Below are 22,680 nucleotides of genomic sequence, written 5' to 3'. Positions count from 1 at the left end.
CAGGAAGGCGACCTCCAACATGTCTACCTCAGGTGAGGCCCTGTCCCTGGTGTTCGTCAGCAAAACTAAGCAGAAGAGAAAGGAACCACGTCCGGGCAGAAGCTTTCAGGGCCAGGGGGTGGTTCCCCAGGCCTTGCTCCCAGCCCCGCTCCTTCCACCTGGGGTCTCAGGCTACGGCCGCAGCTGGCCGCTGGTGGACCCGGAGCATGAGTGAGACGTGAGCCCTGTGGTAGCCGCAGAGAGCGGGCTTGCCGGGACCGCCGGCGGCACCGTCTGGCCCAGCCTGACACTGAGCTGGACCCCCTGCAGGCCTCTGCGGTGCCCTCCACACGCTTGGTGGAGGGACAGAAACGCTGAGCAGCTGCCCGGCGGGGAGTGCGGGGCTTGGCCCAGGCAGTCTGGCTCTGGTGTCCACGCCCTTAGCCATAGCCCTGCCGCCCTCGCCGCCAGGACGGAAAGAAAACAGCAGCCCCGTGCAGCCCCCACCCCACCCCACGCGGTCAGGAGCCCAGGGGAGTCCTTACCGCCGCCATGCCCTCCACCACCTTCTGCTTGTCCACCTGTAGGAGGCCATTCTTCGCCGTGCGAGACACACGCAGCTCGTGCCAGTGGCCGAGGGCAAGGGGGTCTTCACTCCTGTCGGGGGAAAGGGCACCGAGTGCACATTAGCGTCCTTGGTCACAGATAATGCTCATCAATCTCGCTCTGACGATGCCCATGCCAACCTCAGGCACCTCACTCTGTTGGCAAGAGAGAATGGCCATTCCTGCTTAGCAAACACAGCAGCATTCGCTCCATTTATAGGGCCTCTTCATGGTAAGGATGTTGAATTTATTATCTCATTTGTTCTTTACAAGAGGCCTGAAATGTGGGTGGGATGAGCCTTGTTTTCTAGATGAGGGGTAACAGGAGGATAAAATGTGATCATTGTTGCACACAAGCTTTGAAGAAGAGAAAATTATGTGGTCTACAGCGTATAAGAGATTCCTTGGTGTACTGATGTCTGCAGCACTTGCTGAAATGCATAGAAAAATAGGATGGATGGAAGGAAGGGAAGGCAGGGGGGAAGGAGGGAAGGAGGGAAGGATGGAAGGAAGGGGGAAAGGAAGGAAGGAAAGAAGGAAGGAAAGATGTATAGGAGGAAGGCTAGATATTGAATACAAGCAAATACAGCAGAGCCTTAATTGTAGACTACAGGAGATGGGTATAAGGATGTTTACTGGCCTGTTCTTTAAACTTTTCTGTATGTTAGAAATTTTTCATACTAAATGTTAGGGCAAGGACAGGTTTCATGTTGTCTGATGTTGTGAAAAGGATTAAAAGTATTTAAAAATTCAGTGTTTAATTCAAGGTGGAAGCACTTGAAGTTTAAACGATAACGGTAAGAGTTTTGCACATTCCTTTTTACAGTGAGGTGCGCAAAAGAGCACAAGTATTGCATTTGTATTTCTAACACCATGGTTCCTGGCCTTCACTGCACCTCCCCATTATTTCATGGTCCTGGAAAACCATCAGGAATACCAATGCCCACCATCATTGAAAGGTCTTCACCTTCTTACTTGATTTTTTTTTTGCACTGGCAAATGCTTTTGTGATTTGTCCTGGCAATTAGGATTTAATCGCCTTGGCTAAATCAATATGCAATAAAGAAACCAGTGTGCTTTTCCTGTGGCCCCGTGTCCATGATACGCAGCAGCGCCTTAGCCACGCTCCGCCTGGCAGCGGTCAGCTGCGTCGATGCGCTGCCTCCCCAGCACAGCTACGTGTCCGTCACGGTCACCACAAGCTCATTACAGTTGTTATGATTTTTGAATCAAGTTCATAATCCATTTGACCACTGTACTCTTTCCCTACAGTTAAAATGCTACGGCCCATTCCACAACGTCCTAGTTCAGGCTTTCACGGAAGTTTGTTAATTCAGCAAGAAGCCTCTGAAATGGTTTGTAACATAAATTGTCCCCCTCTTCTGTTTTTCCAAGGGGCGTCTGGGACACCGACAGTGACTGCAGCGGTCAGGTGACCCAGGAGGGGGGACGGGACAAGGGCACAGATGGTCAGTCCTTCCTCCTTGTGAATGTTCGCCTCCTTTTCTTCACACCTACCATGCGAAAACTCTGTTTCCAGGTGCCTTTCCTCACAGGCAGGAAAACAATAAGTTATTTTTTTTTTTAAAGAATTAAAAAGTACTCTTGTCAACAGCAGGCAGAGAATTAGGAAGAAAGAAACGCTGGACTTCTGCGGCCCCGTGTGTCCGTGACCCGCACCGCTGTGGCTGCCATGCTGAGGTGCGGGGAGCGGTCTGCCCCGAGGAGGCCTCGTGGCCTTGACCCCGCCTGGCTCTTTCTGGTCATTCTTTACCCAGGACGGAGCCATTTCAATGTACAAGGTGATATGAAAGATGTCTTCCTTCTTCAACTTGATGAACAGTTCTTAGTGAATTGCTTAGACTGGTTTGCATAATCCTATGTAAATTGAATCAATTAAATACCCACCCAGGATGCTTTTGCAGAACCAGAGGTACAAAAATGTCTGTCTGTTCCCCAGGTGGGAGGGGTCATTGAAGCGTAGGGATTTGGCCACAAGGACAGAAATGAACTGTCCTTTAGAAGAATTATGAAAAACCCAATGCAGTGAGCACTTCCTGTCACCATGAAAAATGACTGGCCATTAAGGGCAATGCATGGCTGTGACATCTCACCCCCATGCTCTTTCTGCAAATGACAGTCCCGCAATATGAATGGAGCTTGAATGTGACCTGCGACTGCCTTCGAAACAACGACACACTCACAGATTTCCTGCTACAGGGCACCACTGACGCAGAACATCCCAGGGAGTTTTGAAACAGAAGAGGGGGACAAACACAGGAACAGAAGCGCGTTGCATTAGATGAGCGGGCCTCTGGCTTGACGGTAACAAGTACCACGGGAAGCGCACAGTTAAGAAGCGAGACACAAACAAATAAGAAAAACGTATAAAAACCTCCCGATCACGGGCTCCGAGGGACGCACCACGGTCCTGACATGCTGTACAGGAACAATCGATCTGCCAAGTAAACCGATACCACAAGCCGGGTATCGGAAGGGAAGTTTGGCGCCACAGAACCAATTCTGCAGATCCCAGCAAGTGCCTGAGGCGCCAATTTACCTCCGTGCGGCGGTTGAAAGCCCTCCTCACACAGCCTCGGGAGCACACTGTCGGGGGTGGGCCTCTGCGGTTGCTGATGGTTCACTGTCAGGGAACCGCAAGGGGCTCGCCAGAGGACCAGCCACCATGCAAAGGGTGTAAGAGGAAAGCTGACCATTTAAAGTGAGGTCACTGAGGACATGGCTGTGCGCTAAATTTCTGTCAATACTTTTTTACTACTCATTATGTAGTTGCCGAGCACCCACCAAGGGATGCTGCGGGCACGGCGCTGATTAATGACAACTCATCGAATTTCTGCTGGCGGCCTGGTGCGACCCCACGTGGAAAGGAAGGTAGTGTACCCTCAACAGAAGCAAACCCGTTTTCCTCAGCCTGAAGCAGAGAATCACTATCTATTGGGCAGTTATTTGAAAAAAGGAAACCTCGCCAACAGGACAGCATGATCCATAGGAAGCATGTCAGCAGCATGAATCAGGACAGTTTCAGAAAAGACAACTGTAGGGAAGACAGGAAGATCACAGGCCATTGAATGACAGTCACCTTTCCCCAGAGGGGCTGCAGTGTGGCTTTTGGGGGGCGGGGCCCCGAAAGGTCTCAGCCCTTACCTGAGAACAGCAGTCCCAGAGCCGCAGTCGAAGCGGAACTCCACGTGGCCGCCTGCCATGTTGAGGGACAGGAAGTCCTTGCTGCCCGTGTCGTAGCTGTACAGGAGGACGCCGTCGCCCGAGTCCGGCCGAAACGTGATCTCAAACTCCGTGAAGGAAAGGTAATGCCGGGGCTCCAGGGGCCAGGGCGTGGCAGCGTAGGATCTCAGGGACTCTCTGAACTGAGGGATGGCCAAGGTGAACGCTGAAGAAACAAGCACGGCGTTAGGAGCCCCTCCGCGGCAGGGCTAGCCGCGCTCCCTGCCTCCTGCACGCAGAGCTCAGCGAGGTTTCCCAGCTGCCCTGCGGCGTGCGTGCGGCGGGGGCTCTGACTGAATTCTGGCCCGTGGGGTGTGGCTGGGAGCACTGAGCAGCACCCCGGGTCTGGCCCCTAGAACCCCCTCCATCCTCCTGTGTTCCCTGCTCCCTCGCCCGCTGGCTGGATGCAGCAATCAGTGGACGCCTCTGAAGCCCCAGCAGGGCCCCCGGAAGGCAGGGGCCTGTGTCCCTGAGCGACTGCGCGGAGCAGCGGCCGCCCCTGCAGCACCAGCACCCCCGCTGAGCTGCAGTGACCTGCAGGGGGAGCGGGGTCCACCTTCCTCACGCCAGGCTATGCCAGCACAAGATGGCGTGGGACAGCCCCGGCCTGCCCTGACTCCCAGGCCCTCTGCTATGGGACATGGGATTTTACATTCTCTAGAAAAACATGGTCTCCTGGGCAGCGTCTTAGGTCCGAATCTCAATCGCTGGTGGAAAAGCAAAAATACATTGCATTCTGCATGGTTTTCCAAAAGTTTCCATTATTCTATGTATGTATTTGTGTGTGCACATGTTTCCATGTACGTATACATTGCATGTAGATGTAATTGATCACATTTATATAATCAATACATACAGTATTAAGAGGTGGGAAAATTCAGCAGAAATTTGAAACAAGACCCCTGCTGTCCCATCGCATTGTTAAGGTCTTTGGCATGTCTTCCCAGCCTTGCTCTGAAACTCAATGCTTTGAATTCGGCCTGACAACATAGGCCACACAAATACAGGGTTTTCTAAGTTATCGGAGGGTCACGAGGAGCCCACTGAAGCCTGGCCCAGGAGCATCTTCAAGTGAAGGTTCAGTTTGACACTTACACCTGAAGACACTCCAACCTATTAAAAAAAAAAAGATTCTCCCAAGCCTCCCATGAAGGCAATGTTAACCCCATAAACATGCACCAGGCTTTGCATCAACGCGCAGATAGAAATTGCCATCCACTTGCTTCTCCCTCACCTTCCTCGCAGTGTCGACCTTTAAATCCAAGGGGACAGAGGCAAATGTAGGAGTCAGCTCTGACCGCCGTGCAGGTGCCGCCGTTGACGCAGGAGGCCTCGTCGCAGATCCCGCTGCTGCACTCACCTGGAGACAGATTGGAGATTAGAAACAGGCTCGTCGCGAGCTGGTCTGAGACCACGGGCTGGCCGTGCCGATGGCTCAGGGCTCGGAACGAACACACTCCAATCCCCTCTCCTGCTGACTTGCACCTCAGTGTGACTGCAAGCCAGCCAGCAGGGTAGGTGGAGCTGGCCCTTCTCTTCAATTTGATCCTGGCTTGTTCTTTTGGAACAGCTGCTGAGACTCTTTAGGACATGGTGGACCCAATAAGTCACATGACAGATTTTGGAACGATTTTATGACCACCGATGGGGATGGCTGAGTTGTTTCTGCTTGAATTCACCCGTCTGTTGTTCCTATAAGAGTGGGTTTCAATGTCTCTAATGTCAACAGGGTGTGCATGTTAAAAGTGGTCTAATTTGTGAGGCCCCAATGCCCTAAAGTGCTGCCTCCTGTTGGTCGAAAATTGAGGCAACCAAGACAAGTGCTGAAGGGGTTAAGCAGCCACATCTAAGCTTATTAACTGACTGAGTCAGGCACTCCAGGGCCTGGAGCAGCTGACAGCAAGGAAGGAGGGGAGAGGGAGGGAGGAAGGGAGGGAAGGAGGGAGGGTGGGGAGAGGGAGGGAGGACCCCATAAGACCTCAGCGTGTGACCTCAGGATCCCTATTTCTACCTCAAAGCTGCGATCTTATGAGGACGAGGAAGATGGCCGCAAGCAGAGAGTGCTGAAAGGTTCGGCACCAGATGGGTTGGTTGGTTCTCTTAACCAAACACACACACATCACACATCAGAGAGGCCCAGGGAGCGTGCGCTTGGTCATTTTCAAGTGCAGATCACCTGATGACAGGAAAACAAACAGACTTTTCCAGGGCTGCCTTTCTTCTGCCTCTTTGATCTTCCTTTTCTCCTTGTGTATAAGAAATAGGTAAGGCAGATGGGCTAGGCTACACCAGTGACCGCAGAACACTTTTTGGGGGGATGTAAGGAAGGGGGTGCCTCCCGATGGAGCCGTGAGGGTCCAGCTGTGTCCCTGGTGGCCGCCTGGGACCTGATGCTGCTCCCCCATGAGCTGGTGGCCGCCCCTGCGAGAAGATGCGCCCTCCTGGGCCTGACGTGTCATCTCAGCAGGGTGAGGCTCTGATCCTTTCTCATCGGCTGTCCGTCCGTCCATGTTTGCCGAACTGATCTGGCCTTTCCCTTTCTTAAGGCCTCACTGGGCAGGACTGGGGGCAGAGGGCGGGGGTCACTGGGCACCCAGGAGAGCAGACAGACATCAGGGGCTGGTCACGGAACTTAATGAAAGCCCTTCCAGAGGGCCTGCCCCTCTAGCTGGGCGGTCCAGCCTCTGGGAATTCCAGCGGGGGGCCACTGAACATTCAGGATGTTCAGCCGCAGCATCCACAGGTGCCAGGCAGGCTGACTTTGACCTCGAGAACCAAACGGCCCACACCCTAATTTCTGTGGGCTGAGATTCCTTCTCAGAGGAGGGCTGGGCCCACAAGAAGAAGTGGGCCCTCGGGTTATCTTAGATACACATGAAAAATGTTTTTTACACATTTGTATTATAGTTATTTTTTAAGAGGTGGCGTGAATGAGGGTGTGAAAGCCAGCCGCAGTTGTTGACTTGGTGAAAGCAGTGTGACAGCCACCTTACTCTGGCAGTGACACGCAACCAAGGTGATTGCGAGCCATGGGGCGGGAGAGGGGAAATAAATGCCCCAGGAAGGAAAGCAGGCTGGACGGCTGTTGGCAGAGCAAACGGAGAGAAGGGGAAGAGTCCAAGGGGCACAGCAGAGGAAGGAACAGCCCGTTCCTTCCAGGATCAGAAGGTGGACCTTCAAGGTTCCTAGTTTGAAGATGAAAGAAGCGCAGCAGAAGGAAAGGCAGGAACGCGCCGTGACGGAAATTGGCTTCGGCTCAGCGGAAGCATCAGGCGCCTGTGGAAACCTCTGCTGCCGAGCCCCGCGGGCAGGAGGGGTCTGCACACAGGCGAGGGAGGGAGAGGCCAGCACAAGGCGGGCTGATGCCAAGAACGAACGGACCCCCAGAAAGAGACCGGGATGAAAGGGTCCCTGGGACTCCCCGGGAACCACAGCGGGTGAGAAGACAGAGGGAGACAGGTGACAAGCCTTGGGACCCAGATGGGGCAGGTCCACGGGGCTCAGGGAGGGGCAGTTGCATTAGTACTGGGAGGGGGGCCAGAGGGCGGGCTGATGGGTGTGCGAGGAGCGGGTGACTCAGGGTTTTGGGACAGCAGCTTTGCTGGGAGGCAGAGGCCCCCAGGACAGCAGGTCGGGCGTGGCCTGGAAGGGCTGCTGGAGTCAGGATTGGAGAGAGGAGAGCGGTCCCCAGGATTCCCAAACCAGGAGAGTAGCAGGGCAGCGCAAACGTGGTGCTGGTTTAAGCTGGCGGGGGCCTGAGCTAGTGTGAATTAGCGAGGGCTGGGGGTCCGTGAACTCAGATGGGAAAAACAGTCTTTATTTTCCCTCACTTCCAGCTGGAGCTGAGTTTTTCCTCCAATGATAGCCGTAGACAGCAAACCTCCGGTATTAGCAGTTCTTGCGCCTTGGAACCAACAGACCTGACTTATTGTCATATCATACTCCATTCATTGCGGAGACCTCAAAATACCATTTGTGCTGCTTACTATCTTGAAATCTTGTCATTATTGCCACCACCATGAAGTAATTTTGTTCCTTAATGTCTTATAGAGAAGCCTATGTATTTTTATTAACATCAAAATTTTAAAATATTGGATAGTTTTAGTTCAATATAATTGTTCCCTGTCATGCACATTTTTTCTCTGTGTTTCAAGAGCACTGCTCTGAGAGGCGCCCAGAGCCCTTCCCCGGCCGCCCCAGGGCCCGCGGCGCGTCGAGGCGGAGAGCCCTCGGTTGTCGAGCACAGAGCCCCGGCGGCAGGTCCCAGGCACTCAGGTGGTTTGGGTGCAGAGTGTAGATGAGTAGGTTAGTTTTAGTCGGAAGAAAAACTTTCAGCTCTGAGAGTGGAAGGAAGGAGGCGCGAGAGCTTGTGTACGGAGTCGGCAGGAGCCCTTTATCACCATCAGGGTATGAAATAACTTCATTGGCACTGACACCTGCTGTGGACCAGCCGCTGTGGAGGTCTCTGCAAGGTAACGAGGCGAGGGGCGGAGGAGAAATCAGACTCTTGAGGAGGAAAGGGAAGGTAGGACATCGTCGGGGGCGGGGGATACATCAAGGAGACATGGATAATGAACTGCCCCCCTGTCTCCGCCCCACCAATCCAGCCCAATAACTGAGGTTAGGCTGTTTCTTCCCCTAAAGATCGATCAAGTCCGTCGCCACGACTACCTCCCTGGACTCACCACCGCCAGCTGGGGCCCCTGACGAATGTCCCATTTGCTGTCTGCAGTCGGAGGGGCCTTGTCAGCACACAAACAAGACCTTGGTACCCACCCCTCCTCCACCCTCCCCAACAAGCCATTGTCTCCGCTTGCAAGGTACCTCCCTCTCTTCGCTGCTTTCTAACTCCCCCTCTTGCTTCAGAGGTTATGGAGGGCACTTTGCATCCTCAGAAGAGTATGCCCTGAGCGGCAGCGCATGAAACCTCCCGACACACGATTATTGCACCGTCCTTGCTCCTTTGCATCCCTTACCCCAAGTTTACATTTACTTGTAGGGCTGTTTGATTCACTGGGCCTATCCTCCAGGCAGCTACAGCCGGGCTGAGCTGGGACCCTCTGACTCGTTCCTCACTTTATCTCCGGCACCCAGCGTTGTGTCTGGCCCCAAGCAGGTGCTTAAATAAACAGGTAGCAATGCAAACAGAAATGAGTAAGAGTGATAAACCACAGGCCACTGCAGCCCTCGGGAGCCTCACATGGCTCGGGCAGCTGCCCCTGGCCTTGCCCCAGAGGGGTAGAGAGCCCAGACAGGGTTGGAAAAAAATGAGTGCCGGCGGTTTAGGTTGGAGAATTCGGGTGGAAATAATAAAAGAAAAGGCTGGGCCAGAGAATGCAAACATTTGGGTAGGACTGCTGACTTGCAGAATGTGAGTTCGGAGAGTCCCATAGCGCGGGACAATCTCATGAAGGAGGTGAAGCGGGAGGGGCGGGCAGGGAAAAGCCCCTGCGAGGAGCGGAAACCAGCTGGGGAGGGTGGGAGGCGGGGCAGAGGAAGAGCTGTGGTTGAAGGTGACAATGCCGAGTTCGAGATGGAAGACGCAGCCCTGCAGCTGCCGTCACCGCTGCTGGGAGCCTGTGTCGTGTCTCCACCAGAAGTCCACTGCTGTCTGCGCGAGCCCGGTCTCCCCTGGCGGGGGGACTGCATTGAACTTACGAGAACTTGAACGTCAAGACTAACTCAAAGTAAAGAAAGTACAGGGGTGGAAGAAAGAGAACCAGCCCTGTTCTTATGCCCCAGCAGGGACAATGGGAAGAAATGAAAATAGGCAATGCGGCCGATGCCTGTCATTTAGGTTCAGAGAGAAATCCAATAACCCAGTAAGAGCCCAGAGCCAGCAAGGTGAGCCTGCTGCTGGTAGGCGGGGGAGCTGGTATCGCACTGTGTGAGAATTTAAACGCTGTCAGAAATTGGTCCTTGTTTAACCTTGCAGCTCTGAACTGCCTGTCAGAGGTTACCACGCAGGCTCCAGCCTCCTAGAGCGAGCCCATCAGGTCATGAAGAGAGAAGAAACATTATACCCTGCTTGATGGGTGGAGTCAGAATATCCATAACAGAAAATATTTACATGTTTGCTATGTGCCAGGCAATAGTACTTAGTATTCTAATACTCTATATGTAGCACAACTAATCTGGACAAAATCATCTCATGAGGTTGCTACTATTCATAGATGGGGAAATTGAGTCCCAGAGAGGTTAACTGATTGGCCAAATCCAGGCCATCTGCCCTCAGAGTCCAGGCTCTTAAACAGCACAGGAGACTTCTGAGGCGCCTGCTGCTTCTTATGTTCTCTTTTTTATCCTCATGCAAGGATATGCTTATTGATTCTAGAGAGCAGGGGAGGGAGGCAGAGAGAAAGGGCAAGAAACACCGACTACTTGCCTCATACACCCAGATCAGGGGCCAAACCTGCAACCCAGGTATGTGCCCTGACAAGGAATTGAACCGGTGACCTTTCAGTGTATGGGACGACACTCCAACCAACTGAGCCACACTGGCCAGGGCTGCTTCTCAGATTCTCAATCATCCCAGATACCTAAGAAGAGGATTTGGAAGACACTGTCCTACCACAGCAGGAGCTTTCTAATTGTTTTGGTGATGGCTGTTTGTTGTTCAGTTTAAGTGATGAACTGGGGGGAAAATAATATAGGAAATAACAAGGGATTTAGAATAGCAATTTGTTCTTTTTAAGCAAACTGCATCTTTTGTACGTTTTACATGGGCACGACCTCCTGGAGTGAGCAGGGCGCAGGGAAGCAATCTGAACCTGCCTGGGACCCTTCGGTGCGGTGCGTGAGGGTGGGAGGGCAGGCCCTGGCGCCAGGGTGGCTGAGGCCACACTCAGGCTCCACCACTTAGCAGCTGCGTGACCTTGGGCAGGTGATCTAACTGTTCTGTGCCAACCACTCTCATTAGCTAAGGCTGATCACAGCCCCTACGTCAAAGGCTCCTCGGAAAGATTAAAGTAGTTTAGAATGGCGGCCACATCTAGTAAACGCTCAGCTAACATCAGCTGCAAACCAGACAAAACAAGCTGTGCCTGGAGATGGGAGGGGCAATGCAAGGACGTCAATGGTGGAATCTGGGCAGTGGGTACAAGGCGTTCACTGGGCATTCTTCCGAAATAACACCCTGGAGATGGAGGGAAAGAGACCCAAGAAAGGGACTTGCCATTTCTTGCCAAGGACAATGTTGTGTGTGGATGTTGTGATTAGAGATGTAGCACCATCTTGGGATTATGAGTCAAAGCAAGGGAGACAGAGACACCAGCCTGGAGTTCTGATACCACCAAGTCACTGTTCTGGACTGAACAGTCTCCCCCAAATCCATAGGTTGTCACTCTGACACCCATTGTGCCTGAATTTGGGGATGGGGCCTTTGAAGGGATAATTAAGATTAAACGAAGTCATACAGGTGGGCTGTAATCCAGTCTGAGTAGTGTCCTTACAAAAAGAGGATGAGGCAGCAGGGATGGGAGAACAGGCACAGGGCCACGTAAGGACACAGTGAGGAGGTGCCACCTGCAGGCCCAGGAGAGTGGCCTCGGGAGAAACCAAACCTCCGGCACCCTGGCCTTGGCCTTCTAGCCTCCAGAACGGTGAGAAAACAAATTTCCATTGTTTAAACCACCAGTCGGTGGTATTTGCTAAGGCAGCCCTAGATGATGAAAACAGCCACTTAATTAACTAACCTTAGAATTATCTATCTACTGCCTTCAGTGATAGAATAAATGTCCTTATTGTGTTAATAACAATCCTAGTCTTGTCAACAAATAATGCTGGAACAACTGGACATCTGCATGCAAAAAAAAAAAAAAAAAAAAGAAACAAACACAGATCTCATATCCTTCACAGAAATTAACTCAAAATGGATCACAGACTTAAACATAAAATGTAAAACTATAAGCTTCTAGAAGATAAAATTAGGAACAAACCTAGATGACCTTGGGTATGAGGGTGACTCTTTAGATACCACACTAATGGCAGAACCCATGAAATAAATAACTGATAAGCTGGACTTCATTAAAATTGAACATCTCTAATCTGCAAAAACAGTGTCAAGAGAATGAGAAGACAAGCCACAGACTGGGAGAGAATATTTGCAAGAGACATCTGATAACAGACTGTTATCCAACATATACAAAGAATTCTTAAAACTCAGTAATGAAAACAACCCAGCTGAAGAGTAGACTAAAGACCTTAACAGATCCCTCAATAAAGAAGACACACAGATGGCAAATAAACACATGAAAAGGTGCTCCACATCATATGCCATCAGGGAAATGCAACTTACAAGTTATCACCGCCCATCTATTAGAATGGCCAAAATCTGCAACTCTGACAACGCCAAATGCTAGCAAGGGTGTGGACCAATAGGAACTCTCATTCATTCCTGGTGGGAGTACAAAAGGGGACAGACACTCTAGAAGACAGTTTGACTGCTTCTTACAAAACTGAACACACTCTGCCATGATTGAGCAATCACTCTCCTTGGTATTTATCCAAAGGAGTTCAAAACTATGCCCACCCCAAAAAGTAGATGTTTATAGTAGATTTATTCATAATTTCCAAAACTTGGAAGCAACTGAGATGTCCTTCAGTAGGCAAATGAATAAACTGTGGTCTATCCAGACAACGGAATATTATTCCGCACTAAAAAGAAATGAACTATAAAGCTATGAGTAACTGAGAGAAGCCCATCTGAGAAGGCTATCTATTGTACAATTCCAATTGTATGGCATTCTGAGACAGGCAAAACTATAGAGAATATAAAAAGAGCCGTGGCTTCCGGGGGCTGGAGGGAGAGGGAGGAGAGAGATGAACAGGCAGAGCACAGAGGGTTTTTAGGGCAGTAAAAATACTCTACATGATACCATAATGATGAGTATATATTATTAGACATTTGTCCAAACCCACAGAATGTACCAGCATGAGTGAATCATAAGGTAAACTATGGGCCTTGGGTGATTATGACGTGTCAATGTAGGTCCCTCAGTTGTAACAAATGTACCACTCTGGTGGGAGATGCTGGTAACGGGAGAGGCTATGCAGGTGCTGGGATGGCGGGGGGGTGGGGCGTATATGAGAAATCTGTGTTCCTTCCCTCGATTTCCATGTGAATCTTAAACTTCTCAAAAAATAACATCTTAATTTTTTAAAAAAGAAAATGGGAGAAAAAGGGGAAAAAAACTCTCCTAGCCCACTATTTGGGATGAGTTACTAAATTTACAAGCCCCAGTTGCTTCATGTATAAAATAGGTATCAAGATAACTTGTGCCTCCTAGAGTGAACACGAGGGATGAGCGAGCAAGCGCAGGAGGACGTGCCAGGCGCGGTGGCCGAGACCTGGAGTCTGGCCGTCGCTCTAACCCCAGGGAGCACGTGAACGCCCTCCTTCCATCGCTGTGTTGGCTTTTCCGGGGCACAGGCGAGCCTGGGTGAAGGGCGCAGCTGCGTGCTGCCCTGTCTGGTGAGACCACGCCACACTTCAGGAAGGGGCCATGGGGGCAGCGCTATGCAGCCCAGGGCTTGTGCGCCGCGCTGCTTATGTGCCTTGGGGTTCGGATGCAGGGTCTGCAGAGCTGCAACATCACCCCCAGAGCCCCTCTCCTTCCCGCAGCGCTCGGCTGCCCCCCTCCCTGGCCCACCGGGAAAGGCCATCCCCGAGAGTACCCCGACCGTGAGGCAGCCACTTACCCACGTCGGCCCCGCTGAGCGCCTTCCCCACGGGCCAGGGCCTCAAGTCCATCCTCTCCCCATTCACTGTGAGCGACTGCACGCAGCCCTGAAAGCCTCGGTGGGCTCCGGTGGCTCTGGCCAACCAGTAAGTACTGGGAGCCCCACCAAGATAAAGAGGCGTCCGGAAGGTAATTTTACTGTAATGGCCCTTAAAGAAAGAGGAAAACAGTGATTCGCGGAACAAAATCAAAAGTCAAAAACACAACTTGGTTTTGACACGATTAGGATGTAGTTTTACAGCCATCCTTACTGATCTTGAAGACATCGCCCTACAGCAAAGTTTGACCCACGGTTCCTGTAGGAAACTCAGCGAGCTTCTCCAAGGGCTGTTTGGAGAAAGGATGGCTTTGGAAAGCCTAGAAGGGCAGGGAGAGAAAGTCAGGGCCAAGAGTGACCCAACGGGCAGTGTACCCCGCTGGGCATCCAAAAAAAACTTTCTGCTTCCAGTCCTGACACCAATTTACTGTGTACCTTGGATGGATCACAGAGCTACCCTGTGTTTCAAAAGGCGATAATGCTAATTTTGTGTATATGTGGGCTGACATTTACCCCTTCCCTGTCCTCCTCACCTTCACACTATATCCTGCAAGAAACAGCGGGGTGGGGGGAGGTGACCAAACAGGTTTTATTGCAAAATATTTTGAAATATGCTTATGGACACAACTTTTTTTTTAAGTGTTATTATAGTTAGGTGGAGACATTTCCAGTCAGAGAGCAAACCACAACCTGGATTGCAGGTTTTGAGGTTATAAAAGATAGAGCTGAACATTAGGTGGGATAAAATTAAGCCACCCTTGGTCATCTGGTTTTTTTGACTGTGGAAATATCGCATTCATTTGGATTAATGGCTACATAGAAGTGGGATGGGAAAAGGCACACTGCCAGGCTTATATAATGTCCAGAAGGTACGCCACTGAAATGTAATCTTTATCTTTTACACTTTGGGCCCAGCAATCTCATCCTAAATTACAAAATCTCGAAAAACACGTGCCAGATGTGCAAAACATGTTCATAGCATCAGAAACTGCAACAGTAAAAAAGATCTAGAGCAAAAACGAGAGCGTCTAGTCATGGCTTTACCTCTGCTACTGAACAGATAAGGCCCCTGTGTAAACAGCAAACTGAACGTGAGCCAGGCAGACTTAAAGCGTCAACCATGAATTCTACGGCCTGCCCGCCGGCCTCTGACCCCGGCTTTTGTTTCCCAGTTGGAGTGCCCTGTCGGCTTATTTCATCAACATCCTCCGAATTCACTGGCCCTGTTCCCAGACCCAGGACCAGGGCCCCTGACAGCTCAATCCTTTCCTCCTTTTCTAGAGCATCATGTGCATCGTGGAGCATCACCTGGTCCCTCTGAGGCCCCGCTTGCGACATCCCAGGCCGTAGTCTTCGAGCCTGGCCTTTAGCCCCCTCCGATGAGGCTGCCTTCGGGTCCCGGAGCCTGCTTTGCCTGCTTATGCAGGGAGCTGGGGCCCCCCAGAGTCTGCATTCCCCCAGCACGGCCCTGAACAGTTCTTAATGGGGGCTGAAGTATGAACATCCAACTCGCTTGTTCTGGGCTGGAATCCCTCTGAGGTGTAATGTACACGCAAGCTCCCCGGGGCTGAGGCAGAAGCCAGGCCCTGAAGGGCTCTGCCCGAGGTCTCACTCACGCTGACTTCAGTCCTGCTCTGTCCACCGCCCCCTCCCTTACGGGTTTCCTGTGGTGGCACTTCCCTGTGCTCCATTCGCACAGACTCATCTCATCGGGTCTGCTCTGGGGAAGCCCAGCTGCAGACAGTCATTCTCCCCAAGCAGTTTGTTAAACGTTTAACCCCACATCTGTGATCCTGCTTCTACAGCTTGCATAGCCAGTCCTGGTAATAGAGGCACACATGGCACCCTGAGTATCCATAAAATTCTATGCTTCTTGCAATTAATTTTTATATTTATTAAAATCATCTTGGGATCTTGGGGTTAGAAAGAATATGAGAACTCATTTAACCCACGTTCCCATTTAATGCTGGATGCCTTGAACATCGCTACCCCAAGGTTTTGGTAAGTTACTTTCTGAACACTCCCAAGGACAGGGAGCCGTCTCTTCAGAAAGCCTCCTGCGGCTCTGGACACCTTTGCGCGTTTAGGTAAAGCTAAAACTGGCGCCTGGGCTCACCCCATTTGGCTTCAGCCTGGGGATCCGCAGAGGGAGTCCTTCTTCCCCAACACCCTCCCTTGGACTTGGATGAAAAGCCACCATCCATAACACCCTCTTCTCTTCTCCAAACTAATCAATGCTCCTTCAATCCATCACCCCAGGGACTTCAAGTCACCTTCCTGCTCCGTGGACTGCTCTTTGGACATGCTCCAGTTTGTTTGTGTGCCTCTCAAACTGCAATCGCAGATCTGAACACCATCCTCTTAGAGGATCAGAGTCACCATTAGAACTATACACACAGTCACCAGAATAAAACAGGATTATCACCTCCCTTTTTCTAGGTGGCATGCCTCTATTAATGCACCCTATAATTTCTTTAGTTTGTTGTTACCGCATGGCTTTGTTTATTAACCTGCATGGAACTTCCTTGCTTTAAACTTTAAGACATTTTCACAGGTGTTGCTTCTTTTACAGCTTCTTCATCCTCTTTTCAGAGTAGTATTTGGTCCCAGGTTCAATGCTTCTTTAATTCTACCAAACTTAATTTTAATCACATTGTCCCTATTGTTCCGGTATTGATGTGACTCTGTAGTTCACTTACTGTCTTTCCCTTCCTTATAAATAAGTGATCTCACTGGATTCACAGTTATTATATTTGGATGCTTATTCCTTTGGAACAACTGGGGTCCACATTTATGGGGAACAGCAAGGCACGGCCCCTTGTGTAACAATGTCTTGCTGACACTGGGCAATAGACAGCCCAGGCAAGGGGGAAGCTAACCATATATACACGAAGGCTCTCCTGCTACGTTTTTCCGCAGAGAATACGGACACCTGACTGATCATAATTACAGGCTCGGTTCCTTGGCAGGTTGCTAACCCAGACTGTTTATTCCAAACACAACCCTAAAATTGCCCCCAGCATGACAAATATATGAATACCTAGGTGATTTGCTGAGCAGCCCAACAGTTAAATTGCTTTACCGCTTCCTATAATCATGGTTCCCCGAACGGACAGATGAATGCCTTATTCCTGCACACTGAACCAGGCAAGCCTCTCCGAACGATCTTCTAAAGCCACAGGATTGCGACACCCCTGTCTGAAAAGCCAGTGTGGAGCCTGGCACTGGTGCGGCATTTTCCTCTAGCCCCAGCTTGCGTGTCCCTGTGTGCCCGCCGTCGGGATGTCTGCAAACTCAGCTCTCCTCGCGGGATGGATGCGGGCCCGGAAAGCCCACCTCGAGGGGGTGAGACGCAGCAGGGGCGCCCCAGGGCTCAGCTGCACAGGTTCGCCCTGAAAAATGGCCCACTCGAGCTTGGGCCTGGCCAGGCCTGCCCCGGCTCGCTGCATGGGGGCCCCTCAGGATCCTGAAGGTGGGTGCGGGGCGGGTGGCAGAGAGCGAGGCGCACACTCACCGGGGACTGGCCTGTCACCGGCGTGTTGTTGTTCAGCTGCAGCAGCCCGTTCAGCCCGTCTCTGTAGAGCGTCACCACGTGCCAGCCCCCCAGTTTGATTTTGCTCTCACTTTCGATGATGGCGACTCCAGTTCCACAATTAAATCTGTGTAGGAGGAAAAGGAAAGAAAGGTTCTTTGATTGACCAGCACCACAGGTTCTTCAGGGCCCCAGACGTCACTGTCAGGGTGACGGCTTCTTTCAGGGTCACACGTATCAAGGGCAGTTCACAGGAACACACGGAAGGACGGGAAGCCTGTTCTCTGGGACAGCGTCAGTCTAGTTGTCTTGAATCCACCCATAAAACCATTCCACGTGGGGCTTCTTTAACCGAATTTCCTCTGCCGCTCAGAAAACGATGGGCAGCTAAGCACCTCCTTGTCTTTTCCAGAGATTACCAGAGGCTTGAAGTAGATTCAAGGTGCAGCAAATCAGGACCTGAGTCATTCTGCTCCCAGGGATTTTCTGGGGACTTCCCCCAGCTTCCAAATAGCAGGCTCGGTGACATTAACAAAATGTAAACAAGCCAAGTGCTCACCCTCTGGCTGGCAAGCGGCCAGCACTGCCATCTGCCCAGCTGTGCCCAACGGTCCCCCGGAGGCTCCAGCCTAGGGGTGCAGCGTGGGTGAAGGGGGAGCATTTTGGTTGCATTCTTCTTTTTTTCCTCTCAACCTCTCTATGGCCCAAGGTGCCTACTGGCCACTATGCCTGACATCTAGGATTTCAATCCTGTCCGGTCAACTTCCAAACAGCCACCGTGTCACTTCCCTGAGGTTGCCGGTGGAAAAGGAAGCATGGCTGGCCTCGTCCTTACCGGGACTTGAACTGGCTCCAGCCCTCTCTCATGGCTCTCCCTGTCTCGCGATCTCAGCAGAACGGAAAGGCAGGGAGAGGCACTGCAGGGAGACACAGGCATCACTCATGGGGAGCTGCAGAGGCCGGGAGCCGCTCCCTACCAGCCTGGCAGCTGCCAGGGTCCCTCAGGCCCTCCAATGTCAGAACCCCTCCCGGTCAGAGCCACTGGCCCGATCCTGGTGGCCAGCGCCAAACTCCCATGAGCCTGGGAAGAGGGGGCCATTTTCCACCCCAAGTGGGATGCTCGACAGTCTTCTCCAGCTTCACCAAATGTACTTTTTGTGCTGAAATAATCAAAAGAGAGTAATGGCTGATGCTGAGTGAGAGCTCGCTAGGGGTCAGGCGCTGCTGTAAGCACTGTGCGAGGGACCCCATTTATCCTTGCAACAGCCCACAAGGGGTCCTCTAGGAGGAAATGCAGTCTGGGAGAGGGCCAGGCAGGGGCGCCAGCGGGATCTTAACCTGCGGACTCTGAAGAAGGACGAGGCTGATCCTCACGAGTTGCTCTCAAACAGGTGCCCTGCACACCCACCTGAAGTGGGGTGAAGCACTCGTACCTCCACTGAACTCCGCCCACAGGAAGCTGCACCCAAACTCAAGGTGGCTTCCAGAGCATGTCGGGAGCGGAGGAGGGGAGGCAAAGAGCCCTCCACCGCCCTGGGGGAAGACAAGGGTGGCGTTTGAGTCCCTGGGAACCCTTGGAGGCTGTGGCTCTTCTCTGCTCCCCGTGGCTGTCCGTGGCGTTGACTGCAGGGGGCGAGGAGGCGATCCCGCCTTTGTCCCATTAGAGCCCGGGGAGAAGGGCTTTCCCCCCGGCTCCTGGCTGCGCACCCAGGGCCTGCAGCCATGCCCGTGCACTGTGGGTGCTCCAGAAACACGTGCTCGTGAAGAAAGGAATGGCCACAGGCTCCAAATGTGGCCAAGGTCCCTTAGGATTCTGACATGGCAGGATTTGGTGAACTGGTCCACGCTCACCTTGCACACACTGTGCTTTATCTACAAGGACCCGTCCTGCATTTATTTTAGTCCCACTATAAAAATGTGCCATATTTTGCCGTGTGTAATGCACAGGTTTTTGCCCAAATTTTTGATGGAAAAATAAGGATGCACATTATACATGTGGATAACGAATACATACCGTGGGTATAATAATGGTTACAATAAGCCCATGTATAACGCGCACCAAATGTGGGCGCGCATTATACACGGCAAAATACAGTAAACATACCACAAGGTAGTATTAAGACAGCCGGAGGCGTCTGTCGGGAGTCACCTGAACTGGAGGGAACGCTGGGTGAGGGCCAGGGACATGAAGTCGCCCCTCTCGTGCTCGTTCTCCCCGCAGTAGAGCAGTAAGCCGTCCTCCGCCTCTGCCTGTGGGACAAACAGAACCACGGGGACAATGAGTGCCTCCTGCTCCAGGGAGCCACACCGAGTGCAAAACATGGGCGTTCTCCTCTGTGGTCCTGCTTGCAGAGGGACAAGCACGTGGGCTTCCAACTCTGACACACCCCTGGCCGTGGCACAGGCTGTGTGAGCAGTGGCAGGGAGGGGAGGGAGGAAGGCAGCCTCGTGCTCGGCCTGCTCTTGCCTTGGCTCTGCGGCTCCACCAGCGGAGCCTGGGGAACACCGGGGCGCCGAGACCAGGGCGCAGGAGGCGGTTCTCACGCTCGTCCATTCTGTTCTCACCAGACAGCGTCCTGTAGTTTTCCTTTTTTTTTTTTTTTTTACCTTTCCTCCCTCTGAGAAGCATGCAAATTGCTTCCTTCCTTCTATCAGGAGAGCAGGGCAGTCAAAGCAGCCCACTGATAGCCTGATAGCCTGGCTTGGTTTTCACCCCTGGTGGCTATCCTAGGCTGCCACAGGTCATCTTATGGACCCTCAGCAATGTGACTGTGACCTCAAAGGGGACTTGCGTCCAGACCTCCGGACATTCTCATGTCGTCAAGGCGCCCAGAAGAATCACTGTGAGCAAGCCGAAGCTGTGACTGAGCTCTGACCTGCAGTGGGGTCGGGTCAGAGAGTCCTGGTGGGACCTCGCTCAGCACCAGGGTCTGCATTTCAGTTTTATTTGCTTGGCTACAGCTGGAGCAATGAAGGCAGGCATTTGGGCTCCCTTTAAAAGGGGTTTGGGAATGAGGATGCGTTGTGCCTTCTGACATCCTGGCCAGGACAGAGTCACTTTTATGAGCAACGTGCATCCTTTCTGGGAAGCTTCAGGCCAGCCACTGCCACAGGTCAATAACATGCAGGACCCACCCGCCCCTCATTGGCACCCTTGAATGTGTGAATGGGCCATTGTCCTTGCTACCTGTGAACGGTTTCAGGCAGGCTCTGTGTCATATTTACCCTCGCTGTGCACCTCCCTGCCTCCTCTCCCCGCTCCCTTTTGTCATATACAGTGGACACTCATCAGACAACTAACCCTCCTTACCCGAAATTCAAGAGTGATGTGAAATGCCCGATGGGAATTCTTCAAAGGTTCAAAGGTTACGTAAGAGTAGCCGAAGAACTGAGGATACTGTATAGCGATGTCTGGAAAGACAAAAAGACAACACAAAAACAGGCTGTTTCCTCTCTTCTTCAAATACAAACATGAACACACGTTGCCCGGGGGTGAGTGAGTGAAAACCTCCGATCTGTTAAACCTAGTTCACTCTCTTCTTTCCTTTATTTTTCACACCTGTGAATTCTCGTTCTGGGGACGTTGAGCTCCTGCCATTCTTAGGGAGAACATGGACGTGTGGAGACTGTCACCTGCTACCCGACAAAGGAGCCGACGGCACAGGCTCAGCGACCCCTGCTTCCCAGCTGTGCCCCCATGCGATCTCAGTGGGCTCCGCTATGGCCTTTCTCAGCTTTCGTGCACCTGTCTCAGCTGCATTTTTTGTTTTTTCAGTAGAGAGGTGATTACAGTCAAGTCCACCCCTGGGTGCCATTAGGATGATTTCTTAGGTGCACACGCTTGGCACACGGAGAGACCGGGCTTCTCCCCGATGAGAAGCGAGGGGAGCGGCCTCGGAGGTGCCCTGCGCAGCTCATTTAATGACTTACACTGGGAAGAAGGGCTCAAGAGAACCATAGGCGGGCAGCAGAAGTGCCCTTCTGGCTTCCGGGGCGCCCACCCAGCACCATGGCCTGCCCCCCCAGGACCCACCTTCTGAGCAGCTCTCGCCGCCTTTGCCCAGGTTGCAGTGGCACCGTGAGCGCCCCCAGCTGTAGTCATTGGCACAGAAGCTGTCAATGGGGCAGAGGGTTTCATCGCAAGACTTGTCGAAGAGTCGGGGCATCATGGGCGCGCCTCTCAGGTCTTCCCTCTTCCCTGGAGTGGGCTGGGGGGCCTCCGTCGTCGTGGGGAGAGACGCCGGGGTAGGGGGCGCGGGCTTGGAAATGGCCTTTGGGGTTGCTCTTGGCGCGATCTTGGATTCCACCAATAATTTCTCATTCCCCCCTTTGATAGCAGGAAGTGGTTTAACCTAAAGCCAGAAAAAGATCAACACAGAGCGCCAGGAATTAAGCTGCCATGTTATGGTGGATACCTGATATGTGAACATATGGTTGCTTTTGGCGAGTCCCACAGCCCTGGGGTGTGGGTGGGGGAGCTAGTGCTGACCCTTGTTTATGGATAAAGGACTTGGGGCTCAAGGATTTTAGCACCTTGCTTTGTGTTACTCAGAAGATCAGTAGTAAAGCTGATAGTATACGATTATTACAATATCATGAAGATAAAATTGTCAAAAAATTGTTCATTTCCTTATAATACCTGACTTTGTAAAATTGTACTTGGTGGGAAATCTCAACTTGTTTTCCCAAACTGCAAGGTCAGCACGCAGGGCTGACCACAGGACACCAGCGTGGTTGGTACTTAGTTACCACTAATGTATGATCACCCAGAGCCCAATAGTCAGAGGGAATACGTGCGTTAAAAGCAAATGAGCCAATTTAAGTCAGTGTTAAGTAAAATGCTCACAGTCCATTGGCAAAATTGTCTTGTTCAGCAAGAAAACAAAAACACCCTGGGTTTTAAGAGCAGAGATTTCTGTTACCTCTTCAAAGAAAATATCCAAATCTAAGTCGTCTTCAAATCCATCGTCATCCTCACTGATGCCTGAGCTGGTTATGTAATGGGGTCCATAGCGGCCGCTTCCCGCCTCCTCAGGGCCTTTGTAGGGAAGAGAGGCAAACGGATGTGAAGACACACTCTAGCCCCTCGTCACTCCTGACTCAGCCACAGACGCTGCGCCCAGTGGACCAGGGTGGACTGGGCACACGAAGACTTCAACACAGAAGAGGAAGCATCGATGACCGCAAAACATGAAGAATGGTTCCTCTCATATGTAATCAAGAAAATGCCAGTTAAACCCAGAAAGAGCTGCCCTTTTATACTGACAAGACCAGCAAAAAAGTCAGCAACAAAAAATATCACCACGGATGGGACTGATGGACACTCGTGTATACTGCTGTTAGCTGTGTGCAACTACTGCAAGACGCTTGGAAATGTTTAATAAAGTAGAAAATGTTCATACCTTCGGGTCCAGCCATCTTACTCTAAATTACAAAATCTAGAAAAACATGTGCCAAATGTGCAAAACATGTTCATAGCATCAGAAACTGTTACATTAAAAAAGATCTCAAGTCTGCTTTTTAGAATAGTAAATAACACCCCAA

General features: G+C 51.8%; 1 protein-coding gene across 1 annotated transcript in view; it reads right to left on the bottom strand.

Moving 5' to 3' along the window:
- Positions 1 to 22,680, bottom strand: part of EGFLAM (EGF like, fibronectin type III and laminin G domains) — a 139,093-nt gene that overhangs the window by 25,791 nt on the left and 90,622 nt on the right. Inside the window, exons 8-16 of the mRNA XM_054583952.1 lie at positions 22,059 to 22,174; positions 21,170 to 21,488; positions 20,447 to 20,547; positions 19,286 to 19,386; positions 17,119 to 17,263; positions 13,527 to 13,716; positions 5,062 to 5,187; positions 3,750 to 3,993; positions 525 to 636 (exon numbers count right to left, since the gene is read on the bottom strand). Coding sequence (XP_054439927.1) covers positions 525 to 636; positions 3,750 to 3,993; positions 5,062 to 5,187; positions 13,527 to 13,716; positions 17,119 to 17,263; positions 19,286 to 19,386; positions 20,447 to 20,547; positions 21,170 to 21,488; positions 22,059 to 22,174 — 1,454 coding nt within the window. The remainder of the gene's footprint in view (positions 1 to 524; positions 637 to 3,749; positions 3,994 to 5,061; positions 5,188 to 13,526; positions 13,717 to 17,118; positions 17,264 to 19,285; positions 19,387 to 20,446; positions 20,548 to 21,169; positions 21,489 to 22,058; positions 22,175 to 22,680) is intronic.

The sequence above is a fragment of the Pteronotus mesoamericanus genome, unplaced genomic scaffold (assembly GCF_021234165.1).
Source record: "Pteronotus mesoamericanus isolate MK-2021 breed Mesoamerican mustached bat unplaced genomic scaffold, CSHL_Meso_final contig_75, whole genome shotgun sequence".
In the NCBI taxonomy this organism is placed as follows: Eukaryota; Metazoa; Chordata; class Mammalia; order Chiroptera; family Mormoopidae; genus Pteronotus; species Pteronotus mesoamericanus.
The sequence above is the reverse complement of the archived record's forward strand: the minus strand, read 5'-3'. Positions and strand labels throughout refer to the sequence as shown.